The 26,909-nt window shown below is 44.9% G+C and overlaps 1 protein-coding gene across 4 annotated transcripts in view; it reads right to left on the bottom strand.

The window, feature by feature from the left end:
- LOC115162873 (multidrug resistance-associated protein 5) overlaps positions 1-26,909 on the bottom strand; it is a 64,143-nt gene that overhangs the window by 6,707 nt on the left and 30,527 nt on the right. For 3 of the 4 annotated variants that reach the window (XM_029714346.1, XM_029714345.1, XM_029714344.1), the window contains 14 exons: positions 26,330-26,477; positions 25,272-25,420; positions 24,735-24,842; positions 23,820-24,122; positions 23,278-23,349; positions 22,432-22,556; positions 22,025-22,097; positions 16,789-16,992; positions 16,410-16,553; positions 16,140-16,236; positions 15,339-15,523; positions 11,890-12,036; positions 10,330-10,459; positions 5,459-5,741 (listed from right to left, as the gene is read on the bottom strand). In XM_029714346.1, the coding sequence (XP_029570206.1) occupies positions 5,459-5,741; positions 10,330-10,459; positions 11,890-12,036; positions 15,339-15,523; positions 16,140-16,236; positions 16,410-16,553; positions 16,789-16,992; positions 22,025-22,097; positions 22,432-22,556; positions 23,278-23,349; positions 23,820-24,122; positions 24,735-24,842; positions 25,272-25,420; positions 26,330-26,477 (2,168 nt within the window). Of the gene's footprint in view, positions 1-5,458; positions 5,742-10,329; positions 10,460-11,889; positions 12,037-15,338; positions 15,524-16,139; positions 16,237-16,409; positions 16,554-16,788; positions 16,993-22,024; positions 22,098-22,431; positions 22,557-23,277; positions 23,350-23,819; positions 24,123-24,734; positions 24,843-25,271; positions 25,421-26,329; positions 26,478-26,807; positions 26,830-26,909 lie in introns of those variants that run through there. The other variant, XM_029714347.1, reaches the window with a different exon arrangement.

Raw genomic sequence — 26,909 nt, 5'->3', positions numbered from 1 at the left:
TATTTAACCAGTTGAGGCCAGATGAGAACAAGTTCTCATTTACAGCTGTGACCTGGCCAAGGTAAAGCAAAGCAGTGTGACAAAAACAACGACACAGAGTTACACATGGGATAAACAAACGTACAGTCAATAACACAATAGAAAAATCTGTATACAGTGTGTGCAAATGAACTAAGGAGGTAAGGCAATAAATAGGCCAATAGTGGTGAAGTAATTACAATTTAGCAATTTACACGAGTGATATGTGCAGATGAGGATGTGCAAGTAGAAAAACTGGTGTGCAAAAGAGCAGAAAAACAAATATGGGGATGAGGTAGGTAGTTGGTTGGATGGGCTATTTACAGATGGGCTGTGAACAGCTGCAGCGATCGGTAAGCTGCTCTGACAGCTGATGCTTAAAGATAGTGAGGGAGATATAAGTCTCCAACTTCAGTGATTTTTGCAATTCGTTCCAGTCATTGGCAGCAGAGAACTGGAAGGAAAGCGGCTAAAGCAGGTGTTGGCTTTGGGGATGACCAGTGAAATATACCTGCTGGAGTGTGTGCTACGGGTGGGTGTTGCTCTGGTGACCAGTGAGCTGAGATAGGGTGGAGCTTTACCTAGCAAAGACTTATAAATGACCTGGAGCCAATGGGTTTGGCGATGAATATGTAGCGAGGACCAGCCAACGAGAGCATACAGGTCGCAGTGGTGAGTAGTATATGGGGTTTTGGTGACAAAATGGATGGCACTGTGATAGACTGTGCCAACAATTTGTTGAGTAGAGTGTTGGAGGCTGTTTTGTAAATGACATTGCCGAAGTCGAGGATCTGTAGGATAATCAGTTTTACGAGGGTATGTTTGGCAGCATGAGTGAAGGATGCTTTGTTGCGAAATAGGAAGCTGATTCTAGATTTAACTTTGGATTGGAGATGCTTAATGTGAGTCTGGAAGGAGAGTTTACAATCTAGCCAGACACCTAGGTATTTATAGTTGTCCACATATTCTAAGTCAGAACCGTACAAAGCAGTGATGCTAGTCGGGTGGGCGGGTGTGGGCAGCAATCGGTTGAAGAGCATGCACTTAGTTTTACTAGCATTTAAGAGCAGTTGGAGGCCACGGAAGGAGTGTTTATATGGCGTTGAAGCTCGTTTGGAGGTTTGTTAACACAGTGTTAAAAAAAAGGCCAGATGTACATACAGAATGGTGTTCCAACACGTTCACTGTTTTGGTCACGTAGTTCCCTGTTTTGGTCATGTAGTTCCCCTCACTCCAAACACCCCCAAACGCCTCTGTTGAAGTGGTGCTAGTGTGGAGCAATGAGCTAATCTTAGACACTTTAGAATGAGCTGGACAGACAACTTCAGTCTCCTTCAACCCATCCCCTACCATTAGCTGCAATGTATGTGCAAATCACTGTAAATGTTGTTGATGACAATGTTTACTGAAAGTATTGTCGATGGTCTCCTGTTCTTCAACTTCCAGGTTATTCCATATGTCTGGATCATCTAGGTGGTGATCATCATGGACAGCCTTTTCTTCACTTGAGAAGCACACTGTGAACACCGTTTTCATGTTAGCTGCATTGTCACAATGTAATCTAGCTTGTGGTTGATCCCATACTCGTCACAGATGCCTGCAAACTGCTTGCATATTCGCTCCAGTGTGTGATCCTCTAAAGCGATTACATTCCAGCAGATTGGACTTCATTCTCCATTTCAATCCAGTGGGCGGTGACCCCAAAGAATCCTCTCATCTTTCTGTCAGATCATATGTCTACCGTGACAAAGACGTCGTTAGCTTGTGTCATCTGGTCTTTGAGTTGTGTCTGCCTGTCGGCAACCAGGTTGTCAATCTTGGAGGTTATGGCTCTGCGACAGACTGGGCGTATTTGCTATCAACCACTAACAAAAAGTGACTAAAGCTTGTGTTCAATTATGGACAGGGGGATGTTGCAATCCACAATCAGGTCTGACATTATGGAATTGGTTAGCTTTTTGCTGTGGATGGTTTGTGTTTTACAGAAGTTGGAAATGTGAGGCTGCTGAGGCTCACTGCTGATCATCTCACTCTTCTGTTATTCAAAGCTAGAAAATACCTTTCAAACAAAGAAATTGCAACATTTTGTTATATGATGGAAATTTTATCTCACCATATTTTTTTGTTGAATTCATATATAAGAAACCTAATATAATTCAGTAGGTAATTTGGCTTTATGTATTTAGATACATTTATATTTACAAATGTTTTAACAGTATGCCTACAGGTAAAAAAACCTAGGTGTTATTTTAGATTCTGAACTCAATTTCAAATCACACATTAGGAACGTGACCAAAACAGCTTTTTACCACCTGAGGAGCATTGCCAAGGTGCGGCCGTTTCTCTCTCAGGCTGATACAGAGAGACTCGTCCATGCTTTTATTACAAGCAGTCTTGACTACTGTAATGATCTCCTGTCTGGTCTACCCAAGAAAGCCATTGGTCAACTGCAAAACATACAGAATGCTGCAGTATGGGTACTGACCAAGACCAGATGGCGAGCACACTTTATACTTGCCTATTTTGGATGTTATTTTGGCATTAATATGTGTCACATATCAGTTTGCAAACAATGTTGAAAAAATATATATCATTAAGTTAATAAAGCCGCATACAACCATGGTCTCTTTTTTGTTTTCTTGAGTAAGGCAGCTCCAAAATGCAGGTGTTTCAGCCTAGCTCAGTGCTTTCTGTGGTGGTGGGGAAAGCCAGCAGGAAATGGGAACATTGCGCCGTGATTGGCTCAGTGTTCTGTCACTCATGGGGACACTACGTCACAGGCCAAGTGTAAGTCCTTAGTAAGAGTAGACATCGAACATTTCAGCCATTTGGGTCCCGCCATAGAGTTACATTAGAAGAGTCCTTCCAAGAAGGCTCAAGGTCATTGGCCACAGATAAAATTAAGTCAAATCATGTTATACGTATAGTACCTTTGATTGGACTGATCATGTCAATGTCTTAGCTTCAAAATCTTAGCTTGCAGTCATCATCATGAATCATGTCAACAATCCACTGGAAAATACTTTTTAATCCTTGTCATATGAAGAGAAATTATAGATAAAACGTATCGGTACTCATCGGCTCATCGGAAAATGTAAGAATGAGTGGTTTGGAAGGAATCAGTGGCTAAATGCAAGCATTGCAAAGCAATCAGTAACATTAGCCTGCTATTCAGTGGAGTAGCTGTGTGTTCTCTCCCCCCCGAGTTCCCACCATAAATCCAGAGAATGCCAGACTTTGATGACAAAGTTTGCCCACAAAGGACCGCCAATCCACCTTCCTGTTTAAGGTGAGTCCAAAAATGTCTTATAACGTTATGCTGCTGCATAAATGATACAATATGCCAGGGAGATATGTATAGTGTATCTAAGAAAGTAATACTAAGTGTATGGTGTGTAGTTATCTGTTAGTAGCCCATGTGACTCACAATGATAATTTGGTCTATTTTCACCAACGTGGTATTGTGAACACATCGTTTGCGGCCGTTATGTGCTAGTTTGCAGACTTTTTTGTTCAGCTTTGACAGTGCTACTGATAGTAGTGGTGGCACTTGGCTTGCACTTGCAAATTCAGCACATACAACATTCTATAATAGAATTGTGTTATTTGATGTGTCAAATTAAAAGCTTATTTAACGCGTCAAATAGTGTTATTTGACATATCTTTTGAGACACGCAAAGACCCAAACAGCATTCAATGTGCCTCACCCTAATAATTTGGTCTATTTTCACCTCTTACTGTTCTGACTTGGTGGTGCACATGTAGCCTATAACCTGTTTTAGGGAAAGATAATCATTGAATATTGTAAGAGCTTTCATTGTCTGCTTATATGCCCTTTTATTTATCCAATGGTTCTGACTTGGTGTACAGGGAGAACATTGTAAGAACAGCCCATGTTCTGAATTCTGTTCCTGTACATTTCAAAAGTGCTGAACAAAGTTATATTGACTACTTCTGTCATCGCTCGCTCATTGTTTTAATCAAAATTATGGATTGCTGCTTGTCGTCCCCTTATGCCATAGTTTGTACATCTCAATTGTCAGTAGAAACCACATTTGTTTAAGCAAGTCAGCCACATCAGCTATGTTTTTTTAATAGGCAGTAAATGAGGCTGAATTAACGGTTTCACTGCCAGACAAGGCTCCACTGATAGCCAGGTGTAGCAGTGGTAAGGTGTTGCGACAGCTATATGTAGGCCCTAACAGTTTGTCGGCACCGTTTGTCACCGTTATAGTGCAATTAATGTATTGTTTAGTGTTTTGTAGTGGCTTTTCTGGCATGCATCCCACTTTTCTTTTGTTTTGTTTGCCCCACCAAAATGTACATGCTAAAATCACCACTGGTATTAGTTGCTATAATGTAATACATATTTTCTATATGACACGTTTTATAACTAGTTCCCTTTGTGCTCACAACAGAAGGAAATTTCAGTGTGTGTGTGTGTGTGTGTGTGTGTGTGTGTGTGTGTGTGTGTGTATGTTAGCAGACAATACCCAGGATAGGAACCTTGAGTTTCGTGGGTTAATGCCCAGAAATAGCCTCCGAGAACTTTATCAGGAGCAGTCTTACTACACATTCTCTTTTGCACCCAAACCTCCTTCCTTGTGCTGAAGACTAATTGACTTGACGAGTCCTTGATGAATGCAACTTTATTGGAAATTACCATGTCTGAAATGTGCTGAATAAAGCTTGATTTGATACATAGGGATGTTAAAAACAAAAATCTGAACTTGCTGTCCACTTCAGACACAAATGATAGGGGGGACCCTTGCAAGCTAGCAAGTTCGAGAATATTATCTCACTTTAGCTAAAAATCTCCAAATAGAGTCGAGTGTTGTTGTTGCCCCCCCCCCCCCTGCCCACCGCGTTGAAGTCTGTGGAGGTTGGTTGGCTAATAACAGAAGGTGCTACAAGAGGATGAATGGAAGGTGATGCCCTTTTGGGATGGGGAAATCTAAACAAGTCTCCCGAGTCATACAGCTCAAGTTCAAGTTAAGTCACGAGTCATAGATGCTCAAGTCAAAGTCCAGTGGCAAGTGCTTTTTCTTTTCGCAAAGTCAAAGTTTCAAGTCTCAAAATGTGTGACTCGAGTAGTATCAGAGTCCAAGTCATGTGACTCAACATCTCTGGTATGAAGTTACTTAGTTTTGCAACCCAATGTGAACTAGCATTAGGGTTAGTAATGCTAGCTGTACCCAAAGACTTCCAGTCTTTGAGCTAAGCTAGTTAGCATTGGCGCTTGAAACTACTTCCAACTTCGTTCATACTGGACGCAGATAAATAAAAATGGTATCCACATCTGACTCTGGCAAAGTTCTGTAGATAAAGGGCTTCATTGCCAAAATCCCAAACTATCCCTTTAACAATTAGTGGAAAAAATGTGAAACTGATCCAAGATTAGTGTCTAGAGGCAACTTCACCATACACCTCGACAGCTCACCTGTCCAGGAACTCGTGGCCCCTGTTGTAGGCGTGGATGGTGGAGAGGCCCTGGATGCTGGAGGTGATGTGCGAGATGAAGGGTGACTGGGTGATGTTGTCCAGGCGCTTGAGCTCGCGGATGAACACGCGCGACACCATGTGGAGCATGGTGAAGAGAAGCACCAGGGGGCCCACAGCCACGAGGAACCAGGGGAAGATGCTGCCAATCACGCCCAGGCAGAAGAAGACCAGGATGACGTTCTGGATGAACATCTCTGCCTGGAACGGCAGCCGCGTGTCCACTGGGAGGGAGGAAGAGGGGGGAGAGAGAGGAAAGACAAGAAGACAGATGGTTCAGTGACTTACTTATTCCACTTGTGTAATCACTAAAAACACTCAACTTCATTACTGTTACAAAGTCATTAGGAAATTGCTCTGTAAGGAACAATCTGTTCATATACATTGTTACAGTACTTAGTGTAATGCACAAGTACAATAGCAGCTTCATGTTAAAGTGAAAGTTTGGGATTTTGGCAATGAAGACCTTTATCTACTTCCCCAGAGTCAGATGAACTCATGAATAACACTTTTACTTCTCTGCGTGCAGTTTGAAGGAAGTTGCCAATTAGAATTAGTGCAAATACTAACTAGCGTTAACGCAATGACTGGAAATCTATGGGAACAGCTAGCATGTTAGCTGTTCCTGTAGACCAGGGGTCTTCAACCTTTTCTTGCCCAGGGACAAAATAAATGAATAACATGCCTCTAGCCTGTTAGCTAGAAAGGTAACTCCAAAAACATTTTCCCTAAGAGCATCTGTAAGCCATGTGTTGGCAAATTAGGGCTGACCCCATTTAGTCGACTGGTCGATTGTTTGCTTGATAGGCTGTTGGTCGCCCAAGATTTTTTAGTCGAGCAGTGGCAAATATAAAAAAAAAATATATGGTACACGAGACACCTGTCTGATTCACACCTGTCTCAGTGGACTAATCCATTGCGGAGGCCGCGGGGATGGCACACCAGTATCACCAGTAGTACATTTACTGTTAAATCCCATAATTTTGAATTACAATGTTTGTTGCGGTAATTTCAATATATTATTATTACAGTCTTACCGTTGTCATCGTTGGAGTGGACACGTTGTTTACAGAGCGCACATCCAAGTCTATACTCGTGAGCAAAGAGTGTTTATTTCATTCCATTTACGAGTTGTCAATTTCTTTGGTTTGGAGCGCTCCAATCATACTTGAGTAAGGACATGCACCTAATTACGCAAAGAAGTAGGCCTAGGCAGGCCTCTGGAGTGGCGCAGCGTTCTAAGGCACTGCATAGCAGTGCTTGAGGAGTCACTACAGACCCGGGTTCGATCCCAGGCTGTGTCACAGCCAGTCGTGACTGGGAGACCCACGAGATGGTGTTTCTTGACTCCGGGATGCTGGCCTTCTAGGCAAAGTTGCGAAGAAAAATCCATATCTCAGACTGGCCAATAAAAAGAAAAGATTAAGATGGGCAAAAGAACACTGACACTGGACAGAGGAACTTTGCCTAGAAGGCCAGCATCCCGGAGTCACCTCTTCACTGTTGACGTTGAGACTGGTGTTTGTGGGTACTATTTAATGAAGCTGCCAGTTAAGGACTTGTGAGGCGTCTGTTTCTCAAACTAGACACTAATGTACTTGTCCTCTTGCTCAGTTGTGCACCGGGGCCTCACACTCCTCTTTCTATTCTGGTTAGAGCCAGTTTGCGCTGTTCTGTGAATGGAGTAGTACACAGCGTTGTACGAGAGCTTCAGTTTCTTGGCAATTTCTCGCATGGAATAGCCTTCATTTCTCAGAACAAGAATAGACTGACGCGTTTCAGAAGAAAGGTCTTTGTTTCTAGCCATTTTGAGCCTGTAATCAAACCCACAAATGCTGATGCTCCACATACTCAACTAGTCTAAAGAAGGCCAGTTTTATTGCTTCTTTAATCAGCACACATTTTCAGCTGTGCTAACATAATTGCAAAAGGGTTTTCTAATGATCAATTCGCCTTTTTAAAATGATAAACTTGGATATGTCACGTCCTGACCAGCAGAGGGCGTATTGCTTTGTCTAGGTCAGGATGTGGCAGGGGGTTTGTGTTTGTTAAATGTTGGGTGGATGATTGGGACTTCCAATTGAAGGCAGGTGTGTATAGTTGCCTTTGATTGGAAGTCCTATATAGGTGTGTGTGTTTGTCTTTGGGGTTGTGGGGAATTGTTGTGTGCACTGCGTTTGTTTGAGCCTGCCACGCTGTTGTGAGTATTGTTTGTTGTTTTGTTTTTTCTCAAGTGGATACCTTACATGTTTTTATCAGTAATAAACATGAGTGTCCACAATCCCGCTGCGCCTTGGTCCTTCTATCTCCCATACGACATATTCAACGACAAGTACGACTTGAACTGTGACAGAATTCCCCACCAACACAGGACCAAGCAGCGGAAGAAGGCTGGCAAGGACTGGGAGACCGAGAGGCACCCCCAAGAATTTTTTTAGGGGGGGCACAAGGGCTGTGTGACGGAGCTGCCCGCCAGTCAACAGCCGTCGGAGCTGCCCGCCAGTCAACAGCCGTCGGAGCTGCCCGCCAGTCAACAGCCGTCGGAGCTGCCCGCCAGTCAACCGTCGTCGGAGCTGCCCGCCAGTCAACAGTCGCCGGAGTGGCCAGACTGCGCTGAACTGCCGGAGTGGCCAGACTGCGCTGAACTGCCGGAGTGGCCAGACTGCGCTGAACTGCCGGAGTGGCCAGACTGCGCTGAACTGCCGGAGTGGCCAGACTGCGCTGAACTGCCGGAGTGGCCAGACTGCCCTGAACTGCCGGAGTGGCCAGACTGCCCTGAACTGCCGGAGTGGCCAGACTGCCCTGAAACTGCCGGAGTGGCCAGACTGCCCTGAACTGCCGGAGTGGCCAGACTGCCCTGAACTGCCGGAGTGGCCAGACTGCCCTGAACTGCCGGAGTGGCCAGACTGCCCTGAACTGCCGGAGTGGCCAGACTGCCCTGAACTGCCGGAGTGGCCAGACTGCCCTGAACTGCCGGAGTGGCCAGACTGCCCTGAACTGCCGGAGTGGCCAGACTGCCCTGAACTGCCGGAGTGGCCAGACTGCCCTGAACTGTCCCAGTGGCCAGACTGCCCAGACTGTCCCAGTGGCCAGACTGCCCAGACTGTCCCAGTGGCCAGACTGCCCAGACTGTCCCAGTGGCCAGACTGCCCAGACTGTCCCAGTGGCCAGACTGCCCAGACTGTCCCAGTGGCCAGACTGCCCAGACTGTCCCAGTGGCCAGACTGTCCCGAGTGGCCAGACTGTCCCGAGTGGCCAGACTGTCCCGAGTGGCCAGACTGTCCCGAGTGGCCAGACTGCCCAGACTGTCCCGAGTGGCCAGACTGCCCAGACTGTCCCGAGTGGCCAGACTGCCCAGACTGTCCCGAGTGGCCAGACTGCCCAGACTGTCCCGAGTGGCCAGACTGCCCAGACTGTCCCGAGTGGCCAGACTGCCCAGACTGTCCCGAGTGGCCAGACTGCCCAGACTGCCCCGAGTGGCCAGACTGCCCCGAGTTGCCAGACTGCCCAGACTGTCCCGAGTTGCCAGACTGCCCCGACTGCCTGGAACGGCCAGAACCGGAGCCACCTCCAGGATAGGTGGGTTGGGGAGGGAGGGTGTAGCACAGTGCCGTCGGTGACGGCAGCCACCCTCCCTTCCCTCCCGTATGGTTTAGGGGTTATTGTTTGTTGGTTTTTGTTGGGGTATTGGGGATTTTGTTGTGTTTTTCTTGTGGTTTTCTTTTTAGGTGCATCCTGGAGTCTGCACCTTGAGGGGGGGGTACTGTCACGTCCTGACCAGCAGAGGGCGTATTGCTTTGTCTAGGTCAGGATGTGGCAGGGGGTTTGTGTTTGTTAAATGTTGGGTGGATGATTGGGACTTCCAATTGAAGGCAGGTGTGTATAGTTGCCTTTGATTGGAAGTCCTATATAGGTGTGTGTTTGTCTTTGGGGTTGTGGGGAATTGTTGTGTGCACTGCGTTTGTTTGAGCCTGCCACACTGTTGCTGTTGTGAGTGTTGTTTTGTTTTTTCTCAAGTGGATACCTTACATGTTTTTATCAGTAATAAACATGAGTGTCCACAATCCCGCTGCGCCTTGGTCCTTCTATCTCCCATACGACATATTCAACGACAAGTACGACTTGTTCTGTGACAGGATAAGCTAACACAACGTGCCATTGGAACACAGGAGTGATGGTTGCAGATAATGGACCTATGTAGATATTCCTTTAATAAAAAATGTAAAAAATTCCAGCTACAATAGTCATTTACACCATTAACAATATCTACACTGTATTTCTGATCAATTTGATATTATTTTAATGGATAGAAAATGTGCTTTTCTTTCAAAAACAAGGACATTTCTAAGTGACCCAAAACTTTTGAACGGTAGTGTACATACGTTATTTTTTATTTTACGGACCCCTGCAGTACCACCAATTGATTAACCTTTCTGCAGACTTACAGTCATTGCGCTAACACTAGTTAGCATTGTTTTGAGAAACTTCCTTCATACTGGACGCATAGACAAAAATGGTATCCGCAAGTTCATCTGACTCTGGGGAAGTAGATAAAGGGCTTCATTGCCAAAATATCAAACAGTCCCTTTTAGTGTTATCCTTTTTCATTTGCGGTTTGTAGATTCGTACAGTACAATAGGTTTGTGTTCATTAGGCCATGCGCCAGAAAGCAATTTGAAACATTTTATAACGGAAAATGAAAATGAGCGACCTCCAGTTAGTCCCTCCCTGTTTGTCGGTTTTCTTCCATTTGATGCCTAATGAACACAACCCAGGTACATGTGTCAGAGGACTGCTCCAGGTGGTCCATACCCTCGTCCATGTCTTTAGAGAAGCGGTTGAGGATCCGTCCAGTGGGCGTGGTGTCAAAGAACTTCATGGGGCTGCGGAGAATCTTCCTGAAGAGCTCCTCGTGCAGCCTGGACGAAGCTTGCAAAGTGCCCTGAGGGTACAATAATAGTAGTCATTCTATTTTGGGATTTTTAAAGCAACACTTTTTCTATATCACATAGCTCAAATGTTTTAGACAGATGTGACCATACTCCACTGAACAGAAATATAAACGTAGCATGTAAAGTGTTGGTCTCGTTTCATGAGCTGAAATAAAAGATCCATACGCACAAAAAGCTTATTTCTCTCAAATTTTGTGCACAAATTTGTTTACATCCCTGTTAGTGAGAATGTATTATTTGCCAAGATAATCCATCCACCTGACAGGTGTGGCATATCAAGAAGCTGATTACACAGGTGTACCTTGTGCTGGGGACAATAAAAGGCCACTCTAAAATGTGCAGTTTTGTCACACAACCCAATGTCACAGATGTCTCAAGTTTTGAGGGAGTGTGTAATTGGCATGCTGACTGCAGGAATGTCCACCAGAGCTGTTGCCAGATAATGTTAATTTCTCTACCATAAGACGCCTTCGTCATTTTAGAGAATTTGGCAGTACGTCAAACCGGCCTCAGAACTGCAGATCACGTGTATGGTGTCGTGTGGGCAAGCGGTTTGCTGATGTCAACGTTGTGAACAGAGTGCCCCATGGTGGGGTTATGGTATGGGCAGGCATAAGCTACAGACAACGAACACAATTGCATTTCATTAATGGCAATTTGAATGCACAGAGATACCGTGATGAGATGCTGAGGCCCATTGTCGTGCCATTCATCCACCGCCATCACCTTATGTTTCAGCATGGTAATACATGGCCCTGTGTCGCAAGGATCTGTACACAATTCCTGGAAGATGAAAATATCCCCGTTCTTGGCCTGCATATTCACCTGACATGTCACCCATTGAACATGTTTGGGATGCTCTGGATCAACATGTACAGTAGTGTGTTCTAGTTCCCGTTAAAATCCAGTTACTTCGCACAGCCATTGAAGAGTGGGACAACATTCCACAGACCATAATCAACAGCCTGATCAACTCTATGCAAAGGATATGCTGCATGAGGCAAATGGTGGTCACACCAGATACTGACTGGTTTTCTGATCCATGCCCCTACCTTTAAAAAAAAAAAAAACAACAGATGCATATTATGCCCAGTCATGTGAAATCTATAGATAAGGGCCTAATTAATTTGACTGATTTCCTTAAATGAACTGTAACTCAGTAAAATCTTTGAAATTGTTGCATGTTGCATTTATATTTTTGTTTAGTGTACTTTATACATGATCTATTTTAGTTAAGTAGTTTAGTTTACTAAGATTCATCAATCAGTCCTTTGGCGTACTCTCTCTGGGGTTTTATACAAACACACAATACAATACCAGACTTAACAAGCACAACAAAATCAAATCAAATGTTATTTGTCACATGCGCTGAATACAACAGGTGTAGACCTTACAGTGAAATGCTTATCTGATCCTTTACCTTGACAAATATGATGCCGCGCAGAAGTTTGAGCAGCAGCATGACACCCATAGACGAGGCGTAGACTCCAGCGTAGTGCTGCATCAGGGGGTTGTCCCTCATGCTTTCGCTCACCACCGAACTGTTCCCCACCAACACTGTGGTATTCTACACACACACAGGACAGCATATTCAATACTCAGATAAGGGAGTATTCTGTGGGGGTGGTTGATGATTCAAATCCCAGGTCAGTCAATAAAGGTGGGAGTTGACCTGGCGACAAGCAGGCTTTTTTTGGTTACTTTTTACCCCGTTTTTCTGCCCAATTTCGTGATATCCAATTGGTAGTTACAGTCTTGTCCCATCGCTGCAACTCCCATACGGACTCAGGAGAGGCGAAGGTCGAGAGCCATGCGTACTCCAAAACACGACCCTGCCACACTGCTTCTTGACACACTGCTCGCTTAACCCTGAAGACAGCCGCACCAATGTGTCGGAGAAAACACTGTACAACTGGCGACCATGTCAGTGTGCATGCGCCCGGCCCGCCACAGGGGTTGCTAGTGCGCAATGGGACAAGGACATCCCGGCCGGCCAAAAACTCCCCTAACCCGGACAACACTGGGCCAATTGTGCGGCGCCTAATGGGTCTCCTGGTCACGGCTGGCTGCGGCACAGCCCAGGATCGAACCCGGGTCTGTAATGACGCCTCTAGCACCGCAATGCAGTGCCTTAGACTGCTGCTCCACTTGGAAGGCCCAGGCTAATGGCTTCTGACCCCAGGTATCTTCTGCTGTTGTGCCTTTGAAAGGCCCTTAACCCCTAAAAGCACTGAATGACAATGGTTAGAGGAGCATCTGGAAAAGCATTATATGAAACAAATGAATTGTTCTAACAGCCTCTCTCTCTGGCAGGTGAATTCATGGGGGAGGGGCTCTGGTAGAGGCCTTGGGAAGTCCTTTGAAGAGCAGTTTGTCTACTGACCCTTAAGTTGCCCATCCGGGGAGCTGTTATTCAGTTCAAAGGGCAAGGTAAACAGTCTGTCTCCTCAGAGAGTGATGGAGTGCTGCATCAGATGACCTGGCCTCCACAATCACCCGACGTCAACCCAATTGAGATGGTTTGGGATGAGTTGGACCGCAGAGTGAAGGAAAAGCAGCCAACAAGTGCTCAGCATATGTAGGAACTCCTTCAAGACTGTTGGAAAAGCATTCCAGGTGAAGCTGGTTGAGAATGCCAAGAGTGTGCAAAGCTGTCATCAAGGCAAAGGGTGGCTACTTTGAAGAATCTCAAATATATTTTGATTTGTTTCACACTTTTCGTATTTTTCTGGCAGTTTTCCAGAATGTTGAACTTACCCCCCAAAAAGTTTAGGCCTAAACAAAGTCTAAAAAAACGAATCTCGGTAAGTAATCAGGCTTTCTCTTGAAGATAGAATTCGTGTTGACAAATCCACCTTGAAAGAGAATGGCACTTTCCAATTCTTAAAATGGAATTCCAATGAATCTCCTAAATTGACTGAATAGAAAACGAATTGACCCACAACCAACGGCATTGGGGAAAACTGTGATCAGGAACAGAGTTTCACATCACTATCATATCTACATATTGATTTAAAAATAAATCTAAACTAAATAAGACGGATCAAGGCAACACCGTTGTAAACAAAGTTTATTTTCCAAATCAACACTTATGTTTTTTAAATGTTCCAACTCAAATCAATGCCCAGAGTACAGTGAGGGAAAAAAGTATTTGATCCCCTGCTGATTTTGTACGTTTGCCCACTGACAAAGAAATGGTCAGTCTATCATTTTAATGGTAGGTTTATTTGAACAGTGAGAGACAGAATAACAACAAAAGAATCCAGAAAAACGCATGTCAAAAATGTTATAAATTGATTTGCATTTTAATGAGGGAAATAAGTATTTGACCCCTCTGCAAAACATGACTTAGTACTTGGTGGCAAAACCCTTGTTGGCAATCACAGAGGTCAAACGTTTCTTGTAGTTGGCCACCAGGTTTGCTCAGGAGGGATTTTGTCCCACTCCTCTTTGCAGATCTTCTCCAAGTCATTAAGGTTTCGAGGCTGACGTTTGGAACTCGAACCTTCAGCTCCCTTCACAGATTTTCTATGGGATTAAGGTCTGGAGACTGGCTCGGCCACTCCAGGACTTTAATGTGCTTCTTCTTGAGCCACTCCTTTGTTGCCTTGGCCATGTGTTTCGGGTCATTGTCATGCTGGAATACCCATCCACGACCCATTTTCAATACCCTGGCTGAGGGAAGGAGGTTCTCACCCAAGATTTGACGGTACATGGCCCCGTCCATCGTCCCTTTGATTCGGTGAAGTTGTCCTGTCCCCTTAGCAGAAAAACACCCCCAAAGCATAATGTTTCCACCTCCATGTTTGACGGTGGGGATGGTGTTCTTGGGGTCATAGGCAGCATTCCTCCTCCTCCAAACACGGCGTGTTGAGTTGATGCCAAAGAGCTCCATTTTGGTCTCATCTGACCACAACACTTTCACCCAGTTGTCCTCTGAATCATTCAGATGTTCATTGGCAAACTTCAGACCGGCATGTATATGTGCTTTCTTGAGCAGTGGGACCTTGCGGGCGCTGCAGGATTTCAGTTCTTCGCGGCGTTGCGTGTTACCAATTGTTTTCTTGGTGACTATGGTCCCAGCTGCCTTGAGATCATTGACAAGATCCTCCCGTGTAGTTCTAGGCTGATTCCTCACCGTTCTCATGATCAATGCAACTCCACGAGGTGAGATCTTGCATGGAACCCCAGGCCGAGGGAGATTGACAGTTCTTTTGCGTTTCTTCCATTTGCGAATAATCGCACCAACTGTTGTCATCTTCTTACCAAGCTGCTTGGCGATGGTCTTGTAGCCCATTCCAGCCTTGTGTAGGTCTACAATCTTGTCCCTGACATCCTTGGAGAGCTCTTTGGTCTTGGCCATGGTGGAGAGTTTGGAATCTGATTGATTGATTGCTTCTGTGGACAGGTGTCTTTTATACAGCTAACAAGCTGAGATTAGGAGCACTCCCTTTAAAAGACACCTGGGAGCCAGAAATCTTTCTGAATGAGAGGGGGTCAAATACTTATTTCCCTCATTAAAATGCAAATCAATTTATAAAATTTTTGACATGCGTTTTTCTGGATTCTTTTGTTGTTATTCTGTCTCTCACTGTTCAAATAAACCTACCATTAAAATTATAGACTGATCATTTCTTTGTCAGCGGGCAAACGTACAAAATCAGCAGGGGATCAAATACTTTTTTCCCTCACTGTATATAAAATTGATTCATTGAAATTCAAAAGTGCCATTCACTTTCCAGTCAGATTTTCTACTCTCAAATCTAATTCGCTTCCAGAATCGACACCTACACTGAAATTACATTGACCCTCCCCCAACCCTGCCACTCGATGCAAACCCTGCAACCCAATGCCACTTGTGCCACTCACTCCGCTGCCCTGCTTGATCCAGTAGCTGAGCCACCAGTTGCTGAAGGCCGTGCTGCCCACGTTGAGGACGAAGAGGGCCAGGATTAGGAGGAAAGCCAGCGCTCCACCCGAGGCCTGGATGTAGACGCCGTACACAGACCAGGGAACTGAGCCCCGCCCACGCTCCTCCACCTGCATCAGCTGGCCTGGGGGACAAGGAGGGAGGGAGGTTGAGTAAGAGAGGTTGCGCTGGGTGGAATCTCGTTCCCAGACACTTCCGCCCACCTTGCAGCTGGGGACGAGGTTATGGTGGGTGACATTATCTCATTGGCAGAATAGCACTGAACTCTGGGGGAAAAGCGTTAATACCGGTACTAATTGTGGAAAGAATTATGAACTTCACTCATATGTCCATGACAGGATGACAATTATTTACATAATAAACAAGTTGTGTATTAAATGCTGTCTTGTGTATAACAAGTGTGATGGTTATTTAGGTCAACTTTGCTCGTGGCTTTGTGAGGACGGTTTTGCAGACATAATGCATTGTCCTCTGTCTCAATACTCCTTAACATTCTCCTTTTCTACTAAAGAACTAGAAGGTATAAAGGATGGATAACATTCCACCACATGACTCTCATTCATCAAGTACTTTGTGGTCATGACTGAGGGAAAGGAGCTGAGGACAGGAAGCCAATTAAAACATTTGAGATACAGCCCCACACATCCCTGAAGCACGAGCATACACACACACACCAGTAGTCTGCATGCATGTACACATATGCACGCACACACTCTGTGGCTAGTACAATGGTTCCGTACCGTTGTCTTTGCTAACAGGCTTGTCCTTCTTTACAGATCCAGACTTTGTGTTCTCTGAGGGTTTCTTTAAGGAGTTCCCAGACTTGTTAGATGGCACCTTTTGAGGAACAATGACATGTTACAAGTAACGTGAACCACAATACAACCACAATATAGACCACACTCAATATACATGACATATGCAAACTAAATTTAAACAAGACATCAGTGGTGGACATTCTTTTTAGCATAACAGTCTATACACACACACACACACACTGTCCCTCTGACCTCCACGAAGGGTGTCTCTCCCAGCTGTAGATTGTTGAACATTGCTGCGTAGTCTCTATTGAGACGCATCAGGTCCTCATGGCTGCCCTGCTCCGTGATGCTGCCCTCCCTCATGAAGATGACATCATCGCAGTCCACAAGGTACTACACACACACACACACACACACACACACACACAGAGATTTAATTCCCCCTCCCTGAACGTCATAAGTGAAGGTGGGGCCCAACCTATCCATGAGAGAAGTCCTACCAAACAATTATATAGCAAATAATTGCTTCTTAAGGTTAATACAAGACCTTATGTAGCTTATCTAGACCTTCTGCTTATGAATCTTATGTAGTGCTTTGCAAACAATATAAAATGTATTAAGTATTCACCTGCAGCTGGTGAGTGACGAAGACGATGGTCTTGTGGCGGAGCTGCTTCTTGATGGCGTTGTTGAAGATGTGGTTGCCCACGTGGGCATCCAGTGCACTGAGCGGGTCGTCCAGGATGTAGATGGCTCGGTCACTGTACAGGGCACGCGCCAGGCTGATCCGCTGGCGTTGCCCGCCACTCAGGTTGGCGCCACGCTCTCCGATCTGAGGAGACATAACGGACTCATTGAGCGATTAATATAATAACAATACATATGAAGGTGCAGGGGTGGATTGGTTAAAAATGGTGCAGGGGTGGATTGGTTAAAAATGGTTCAAAATGCCTTAGACTGCGCAGCAGTCTAAGGCACTGCATTGCAGTGCTAGAATTATCACTACAGATCCGGGTTCGATCTTGGGCTGTGTCGCAGCCGGCCACGACCGGGAGACCCATGAGGCGGCGCACAATTGGCCCAGCATCGTCCGGGTTAGGGGAGGGTTTGGCCGGCTGGGATTTCCTTGTCCCATCACACTAGCAACTCCTTGTGGCGGCCGGGCCGCTTGCACGCAGACATCAGTCGCCAGTTGTATGGTGTTTCCTACGACACATTGGTACGGCTGGCTTCCGGGTTAAGTAAGCAGTGTGTCAAGATCTGTTTTCCAATTTGTTGCTCAATTTCTCTGTTATACTAATCTATAATGAGCCTTTGGCTGATCAGTAGGCAACACCCAGCCCACCTACCAAGATGGGCCATCCCGGTCTTCTGATAGGCTGAGCTCACACAAAGTCAATTTCAAAGTCAAACACGGCATCAGCAAAAAGACCTGCTCCGACTCTAATCAGTTAGACAGCCAAGATCATGGACCGTAAAAAAACGGAAAGGGTGCCTATGAACTTAGAAAAAGCACATTCTACATTGTCACCTCACTCAAATCGTACCATTGTTTGGGCAGCTAAAACCATGATTTGGTCACACATGATTGCTGTAATGAAAGATGGTGCCCTACCCCTGTGCCGGTTTTGCTGGGGCCTGCTGTAGATATATATTTTTCTCAGCAGCTACTATTTTACAACAAAGATATTTGATATGGCTTTGAGATATGGAGCGGCGCTCACAAGAAACACGCAAAGGCCATTGCGAGGGCATAGACCTATAGGTGTCATGGGTAGTAATCTTCAACTGCAAAGTTTTTTTCAGACCACAAATGTAATGATGGATGAACGCGTGACCACTACCAGCAGTGGGTATTATTAAGGAGTTAGCTATCTAGTTAATGTTTTTAGTTTTCACTTCCTTGGGTGATGAACCCCGACCTAATTAGCCTATGATATTAGTTAGTGCACATAAAGATGTAGTCAAGTCAATTAAAATGTTATTTCTTATGTGCGCCAAATACAACAGGTGTACACTTCACCATGAAATGCTTACTTAAGAGGCCTTCCAAACAATGGTCCCATGTTTCATGAGCTGAAATAAAATATCCCGGAAATGTTCCATATGCACAAAAAAAGCTAATTTTGCTAAAATGTTGTGCACAAATTTGTTTACGTCCCTGAGCATTTCTCCCATGCCAAGATAATCCAGCCACTTGACAGGTGTTGGATTTCAAGAAGCTGATTAAACAGCATGATCATTACACAGGTGCACTTTGTGCTGGGGACAATAAAAAAACACTCTAAAATGTGCAAATGCCACAGATCTTTTAGGGGAGTGTGCAATGGGCATGCTGACTGCAGGAATGTACACCAGAGCTGTTGGCAGAGAATTTAATGTTAATTTCTCTACCATAAGCCGCCTTCAACATCATCTTAGAGAATTTGGCAGTAAGTATAACAGGCCTCAGAACCGCAGACCACGTGTATGGCGTCATGTGGTCAAGCGGTTTGCTGATGTCAACATTATGATCAGAGTGCCCCATGGTGGAGGTGGGATTATGGTATGGGCAGGCATAAGCTATGGACCACGAACACAATTGCATTTTATCAATAGCAATTTGAATGCACAGTGATACGGTGACGAGATACTGAGGCTATTTGTCCATGTCGCAAGGATCTGTACACAATTCCTGGAAGCTGAAAACGGCCCAGTTCTTCCATGGCCTGCATACTCAGACATGTCATCCATTAGGCATGTTAGGGATGCTCTGGATCGACGTGTACGACAGCGTGTTACAGTTCCCGACAATATCTAGCAACTTCGCACAGCCATTGAAGAGTAGTGGGACACCATTCCACAATCAACAACAGCCTGATCAACTCTATGTGAAGGAGATGTCACGCTGCATGAGCTCAACACATCTTGGTTACACCAGATGACTAGTTCTCTGATCCATGCAGTGGTGTAAAGTACTTAAGTAAAAATACTTGAAAGTACTACCTTAAGTAGTTTTTTGGGGTAATCTGTACTTGACTTTACTATTAATATTTTTGACAACTTTTACTCTTAATTTTCTTCAGGAATGTGGTGAAGTATGTACTTTTAACGCCATACATTTTCCCGACACCCAAAAGTACTAGTTACATTTTGAATGCTTATCAGGACAGGGAAATGGTCTGATTCACACACTTATCAAGAGAACATCCCTGGTCATCCCTACTGCCTCTGATCTGGCGGACTTACTAAACACATGCTTCATTTGTAAATGGCTATCCGTAAATAAATAAAAAAACTAGAAAATGTGTCCATCTGCTTTGCTTAATATAAGGAATTTGAAATTATTTATACTTGTACTTTTACTTTTGATGCTTATTAAGTACATTTTAGCAATTACATTTACTTTTGATACTTAAGTATATTTAAAACCAAATACTTTTAGACTTTTACTCAAGTAGTATTTTACTGGGTGACTTTCACTTTTACTGGAGTAATTTTTCTATTAAAGTATCTTTACTTTACTTTTGACAATAGGGTACTTCTTCCACCACTGGATCCATGCCCCTACCTTTTTTTAAGGTATCTGTGACCAACAGATGCATATCTGTATTCCCAGTCATGTGAAATCCATAGATTAGAGGCTAATTAATTCATTTCAATTGGTTGATTTTCTTGTATGACCTGTAATTCAGTAAAATCTTTGAAATTGTTGCAAGTTGCATTTATATTTTTGTTCAGTATAAAAAGGAAATAGTAACACAATAAAATAACAATAAGGAGGCTATATACAAGGAGTTGTGGTACCGAGTCAATGTGCAGGTGTACGAGATAGTTGAGGTAATATGTACATGTAGGTAGGGGTAAAAGTGACTAGGCAATCAGGGTAGATAATAAACAGAGTGGCAGCAGCATATGTGAAGAGTGTGAAAGAGTGAATGTGTGTAGAGTCAATATATATATATATATATATATATATATATATATATATATGTGTGTGTGTGTTTTGTGCCTGTGTAAGTAGGGTTGTCTTGGGTCTGGGTGTAGGGTATATGTGTGGGGAATGGGTGTGTGTATGGGGGGTGATTTGGCAGCGTGCTCAGTGATGTTGTGGATAAAATGCCAGGGCCAGATTCTTGTCCCATTATGCCCTTATGAAGATGCTCCAGTTGAAGATAATATTACATCCTTTAAAAACAATATTGAGTACAGCCAACATCCCTGATTGGCTGCAACATTGATTGAAGCACCTGTTGCTCACTTGTGTGCCATATAAATGCTGTTTAAATGTTGAACCTACACACTGAACGCTGTTAAGCCAAAACACATGTGTATGCTATCCAGATGCAGTGAAAAACAACACATTTTATGTGACATTTTTAAGTGCGGACTAGGGCTGTTGCGGTGATAGTATTACCGCCACACCAGCCACATGAGTCATGACCGCAGTAAAATTCCACGTGTTTATAATTTTAAAAAGGCGAATTGATCATTAGAAAACCCTTTTGCAATTATGCTAGCACACCTGAAAATGTGTGCTGATTAAAGAAGCAATAAAACTGGCCTTCTTTACACTAGTTGAGTATCTGGAGCATCAGCATTTGTGGGTTCGATTACAGGCCCAAAATGTGCAGAAACAAAGACCTTTCTTCTGAAACCCGTCAGTCTATTCTTGTTCTGAGAAATGAAGGCTATTCCATGCGAGAAATTGCCAAGAAACTGAAGCTCTCGTACAACGCTGTGTACTACTCCCTTCACAGAACAGCGCAAACTGGCTCTAACCAGAATAGAAAGAGGAGTGTGAGGCCCCGGTGCACAACTGAGCAAGAGGACAAGTACATTAGTGTCTAGTTTGAGAAACAGACGCCTCACAAGTCCTCAACTGGCAGCTTCATTAAATAGTACCCGCAAAACACCAGTCTCAGGCGACTCCGGGATGCCGGCCTTCTAGGCAGAGTTGCAAAGAAAAAGCCATATCTCTGGCCAATAAAAACAAAAGATTAAGATGGGAAAAAGAACACAGACACTGGGCAGAGTAACTCTGCCTAGAAGGCCAGCATCCCAGAGTTGCCTCTTTGGACAAATCAAGATACCAAGCATGATAAACGCTTAAACAAAGGTTTTAAATCAACTTGTGAATTTTATTGTAATGACATGAAAAACATTTGCAGATTATTATCAATGACTTATCAACAGTTGTAACAAGTGGGCCAGTGTAGGAAATCCTCACTGGTGCCCTAGTTTATAGAAAGACCCATATATGTTTTGATTTCTAAGTCATTCTAATGTTTGTATAATTCACTAAAGTTGCCAAATAACTCTAAATCTAGCATATAGGACCTGTTCCAAATGATCACTTTTACGCTGAACATAGCCGCTTCATTTGCACAGTCGCTCCGTAATGGGAAAATATCCTTTCTATTTATTTCTTCTTACTATAAAATCATATAATATACAATTATGGCATGAACTTATAAGTATATCCTATCTGCTAAATTAACTAGCCTACAGCATGGCACATAGCCAGACAAGTCATATTCTGTTCATCATTCTGTTCATCATGTTTCTTTAGATCTGCCTAAAATAACTCATGGATTTATTGTGATGGTGTATATTAAATGGATTTATTAGACTTTTTAAAATATAGATGTTCCAAAAGGCCCTCATTAGTGGCTTGTATGAGGCTTGGAGATGCTAAATGTGTTTATATTAATTAAACAAGCAATTACTGTGATACCAAAAGTCATTTGCATGACACCTACCGGCTGACAAAATGTCATGACTGCCACACAGCCTTAGTATGGACTATACCATTTTTTCTCATCTAGACACAATAAAGCCCAAAGTAGTATTTCCATGGTGGATAAACAATTCATAATGCTCACCTCAGTCAGATCGGCATTGGGCAGGATAGCCAGGTCAGGTCTCAGACAGCATGCACTCAGAACAGCCTGGAACCTGGAAAATACACAGTGGAATTATACTTCAGAGCTATATTGGGTAATGGATGAGCGCCTTAGAAATCACTATGTACATTAATCCAATCGATTCTCACAGTAGTATCATTCCTGTGGCCTGTGTGCTCCAGTGGTTAGTGCTGTGGACCCCAGCACACATGTACAGGCAGCCTAGGCTACCAGTGTCGGCATGGGTTTGAACCCGACCCTCTGCCTTTTAGACTCGCAATCTCACCAAGCTTTCTGGTCTCCTCTTCACTGTCCTACTTCAATGAAATATAGATATACTTGAAACCCCCCCCCCCCCCAAAAAAACTGTAGTTTCATTCCGTTACCTTTCCTCCTCGTACTCTTTCCCAAAGAGGATGTTGTCCCTGAGCGTGGCATTGAGGATCCAGGCCTGCTGGGCCACATAGGCAAAGTCCCCGTTCACCGCCACCTTGCCCTCCAGCAGGGTCATCTAAAGGTCATAAAGGTCACAGGTCAGAGGTCACTACAGGTCAACCTCCAATCACTCACTTGCTCCGCGGTGAAGTTTGCCCCTAAGTACAGATCTAGGATCAGCTTCCACTCCACTAATTTTAACCTTAATCATTAGTGGGGCAAATGCAAAACTGACCCCAGATCAGCATCTAGGGGTAACTTCACCCTAAAACCATTCACACCCGGGGGGTTGTATTGAGTGAAGTGAAACGTTCACATAGAAATGTGAACGATAGAGCCGACAATTCCCCATTCTACCTGACAAGGCAATCTTGTGTTCTACATAACACAGTTACATATAACGTTCAGTAAAGTTGCACCCTCTCCAACAGGCCCCAGGGCATCATCCAGCTTAGTCAACGGATGTCTATAGAGTAAGGGAGGGCCACAGGGGCTGCAGTGTGTGCCTGTTATTAAATTGGAGTACTCATGGGCCAAGAGTTTACACCATATTTCTTACAACAGGGGGCTGTTGCTAAAACAGTACATTTTTCTACACTGGACATATATCGTTTGCCGTTCGAGCAGAGCGCATATCACTTTATTAAGTTCTCTCAGGCGTAATTTTATGCTGAGCAGCTCGAGCCTCTCACGGAACTGTCCTGCTTACAGCCAGGTTTAATTTGAATGAAAAGGAGCGCCTCATGCTCTGCAAAAATGGCACGCCCAGTGTAGCAGGCCTGTTAGACGTATCTTACCTGTCCAAGGATGGCAGAGATCAGAGAGGTCTTCCCACTGCCCACGCTTCCACAGATCCCAGTCAGCTTCCCCTGGAGACACAGGGTAGTATGGTGGATATTTGTGTTGTACAATGTACACATTGGCAGTGAAAAGATGAGTCATAGTGCATAATAAAACCAACTCAAGTTTATGATGTTTTCTTACCCCTAGTTTTAGCCTATAAATAGAGGCCTGAATTTTCCCTGGTCAGTTAACCACAATAACTCTTCAAACTGTACAGCCCATTGGCCTTTCAACCATACATAGATACGAAGACCACAGTCTTATTTGAGTTTTTGCTGAACATGGGATGCATCCCAAATGGCACACCTACTGTATGGGCCCTGGCCCTGGTCAAAAGAAGTGCACTATAGAGGGTAGCATTTAGGACGCATCCCATATTCTTTGACCTCCACCACCTGCTTCAAACCACTGAATGTGTGCACTGTTTACTACTGTACGTGAAATGTTTTCTGTCCTTTCACAACCACACACCCCCGTCCCATGGCTAGTTAGCTACCTGCCGAACGGTGAGGTCCACGCAGTGCAGGGTCCTCTGCAGCCGCTGGCTGACGGAGAGGATGGGAGGGATCTCCCCCACCTTCAGCAGACACCCTGCCTGCTCCCCTGCCTCGTCCTCCTGGGCGGGCCTCCGGCGCCTGTGCCTCTGGGTGGAGCCAACCGAGGGGGTGCCGCGGGGTGTGGGCTGGGCACTGTGACCCGCTGTCTCCCAAGCTAAGCTGGCGCCCATCATCTCCACGGCAACCTGGGGGTTCAGGGGCTTGTCCCGGATCATCTCCACCTCCGCCATCAGGAACAGGCTCTGGTAGGCATGGGAGAGAGGAGAGAGGTGTCAGAGAACAAACACACACAGTACAGGCTCACATGCATGTAGGAGTCTAGTCATGATGACAATGTCAAGGTCATTGATGTAAAGGTTCAAGCGGTTCAAACCTATCTATTTGATTTATGTAAAGCTCTTTCATTCCACTGCATCTAAAGCTGCTTGGCACCGCATTGCCCCCTGCCCATAGTTCCAGAAGGTGCTGAAGTGCTGTGTGTCTGTGTATGTGTATTCTGAATTTATGTGGGTGTGTGTGTGTGTTTCTCAGAGGACCGAGAGGGGGATTAGGAGAAACACAGCCCCTTCCTGGTCCAGGACAAACACTGTCCTGCCAACATACCCAGACTCAAACACATCCCACTTACATTCCACAGAGTCAACCAGACCGACAGGCAGAACCAACACATCCCACTCACATACCACACACAGCCAGATGAACAGACAGCGCCAGACAAACAGGCGGTGGCAGACGAACTGAGAGTGACAGCCGAATAGACAGCGACAGACAAATAAGACAGCAACAGGCAAACAAGACAGCGACAGGCAAACAAGACAGCGACAGACAAAGAAAGAAAAAGGGAGAGATCTTACCTTGAACCTCTCCATGGCTACTGATGCTTCTGACAGGGACTTGACAGAGAAAGGGGTGACTTTCAAGGCAAAAGTCATGGCATTGAAAACAGTCACCACTGTAAATGCCTGCGAGGGGAAGAAAGATCCAACACCGTCCATGATTTGTTTCGGTAGGGCAGACCTGGTTGACCGGCTTCTGTCAGTCAAATCATCCATTAAATCCTGTCCTGGAGAACCCCCCCCCCCCCCCCAACTATTCAAAAAACATCCCCGCCTGTACATAATGTTGCTGTATTTGGGAGGTGAAAATGTTGGCTGTATCAAGCAATATGGTCATTGCCTCAACATGCCTTTCTTTTCACTGGCAGGGTTGGAGTGTTGCTTACACCTATTCAATACTCTCAGATCTACTGGAGTGTCTAGGGTGGATCAAACGGCACCTTATTCCCTATTTAGCGCACCATAGTAAAGCCCTGCTCAAGTCTAGTGCTCTAAATAGGGAAGAGGGTGCCATTTGGAGGCAGACTGGGATTGGACCAGAGACCTGGTAGCTACCTGAGCGGCGGTGAGGTCGTAGCCCAGCAGCATGTGAGTGGAGAACGTGGCAACGCTGGCGATCACCACGACGATGGGAGCCACGCCTACTGTGATGCTCTGGAAGTAGCCAGTCCTCTCTAGGATGATGCGCTCCTCTTCTCGAATCCCTGCAGGGGCAAATATATCAGTCAGTCAGACAATCAATGAGTCAGTCCGTCAGTCAAACAACGAGTCAGTCAGTCAGTCCGTCAAACAACGAGTCAGTCAGTCCGTCAAACAACGAGTCAGTCAGTCAGTTCGTCAGTCAAACAACGAGTCAGTCAGTCAGTTCGTCAGTCAAACAACGAGTCAGTCAGTCCGTCAGTCTGTCAAACAACGCATCAGTCAGTCAGTCAAACAACGAGTCAGTCAGTCCGTCAGTCCGTCAAACAACGAGTCAGTCAGTCAGTTCGTCAGTCAAACAACGAGTCAGTCCAGTCGTCAGTCAAACAACGAGTCAGTCAGTCCGTCAGTCCGTCAAACAACGACTCAGTCAGTCAGTTCGTCAGTCAAACAACGAGTCAGTCCAGTCGTCAGTCAAACAACGAGTCCGTCAGGCCGTCAAACAATGAGTCCGTCAGTCATCCAACCAGCCAGCCAATGAATAAGCCAGTCAGTCAGTCAGTCAGTCAGTCAGTCATCCAACGAGCCAGCCAGCCAGTCAAACAATAAATCAGTCAGTCAGTAAAATAATGGTCGTATCCCATGCATACGACTACAGATGGAAGTCGACAGGAGAGGTGCATTTTGCTAATTGTTTATCCCCATAATGCAACACAACTTTGCAAGGCGGTGACCAACGTTGGGCACAGACTTCACAAAACGTATCCGCTCGAATGCGCCCAATGAGTCAGCCAGCCAGTCCGTCAGTCACTAGTCTTCATCTAAGAAGATTGACCTGAGATTAAAATACCAGATCACATCTGATATTCTGCGCAGATGACTGCAAAAAAGTTTACATGGAATACCACTAGTCATTCAGTCTGGAATTAATCAACCAGCTAATTGATCAATTAAATCTCACACACGGCACTTACTGCGCACATCCTGGGAGAAGGCCTTGACCCAGGCATACATCTTGATGAACTTGATGTAGTTGAGGATCTCGTTCATCTTCTGGACCCGACGGTCCGTCACGGCCATGCCCTTCCTCCTGAAGTAGGCAGTCAGCCTCGAACTGAACATCTGCAGCAGGGAACACAGAGAAAGGTTATGTCTTTTCACTGTTCTGTGTGTGATTTTTTGTTTGTTTATATCCAAGTCTGCATGCATGTAGAGTACCAGTCAAAAGTTTGGACACACCTACTCATTCAAGGGTTTTTCTTTATTTTTACTATTTTCTACATTGTAGAATAATAGTGAAGACATCAGAACTATGTAATAACACATATGGAATCATGTAGTAACCAAAAAAGTGTGATGCAAATCAAAATATATTTGAGATTCTTCAAAGTAGCCACCCTTTGCCTTGATGACAGCTTTGCACACTCTTGGCATTCTCTCAACCAACTTCACCTGGAACGCTTTTCCAACAGCCTTGAAGGAGTTCCCACATATGCAGAACACTTTTTGGCTGCTGTTCCTTCACTCTGCGGTCCAGCTCATCCCAAACCATCT

The sequence above is a fragment of the Salmo trutta genome, chromosome 26 (assembly GCF_901001165.1).
Source record: "Salmo trutta chromosome 26, fSalTru1.1, whole genome shotgun sequence".
Lineage (NCBI taxonomy): Eukaryota > Metazoa > Chordata > Actinopteri > Salmoniformes > Salmonidae > Salmo > Salmo trutta.
The sequence above is the reverse complement of the archived record's forward strand: the minus strand, read 5'-3'. Positions and strand labels throughout refer to the sequence as shown.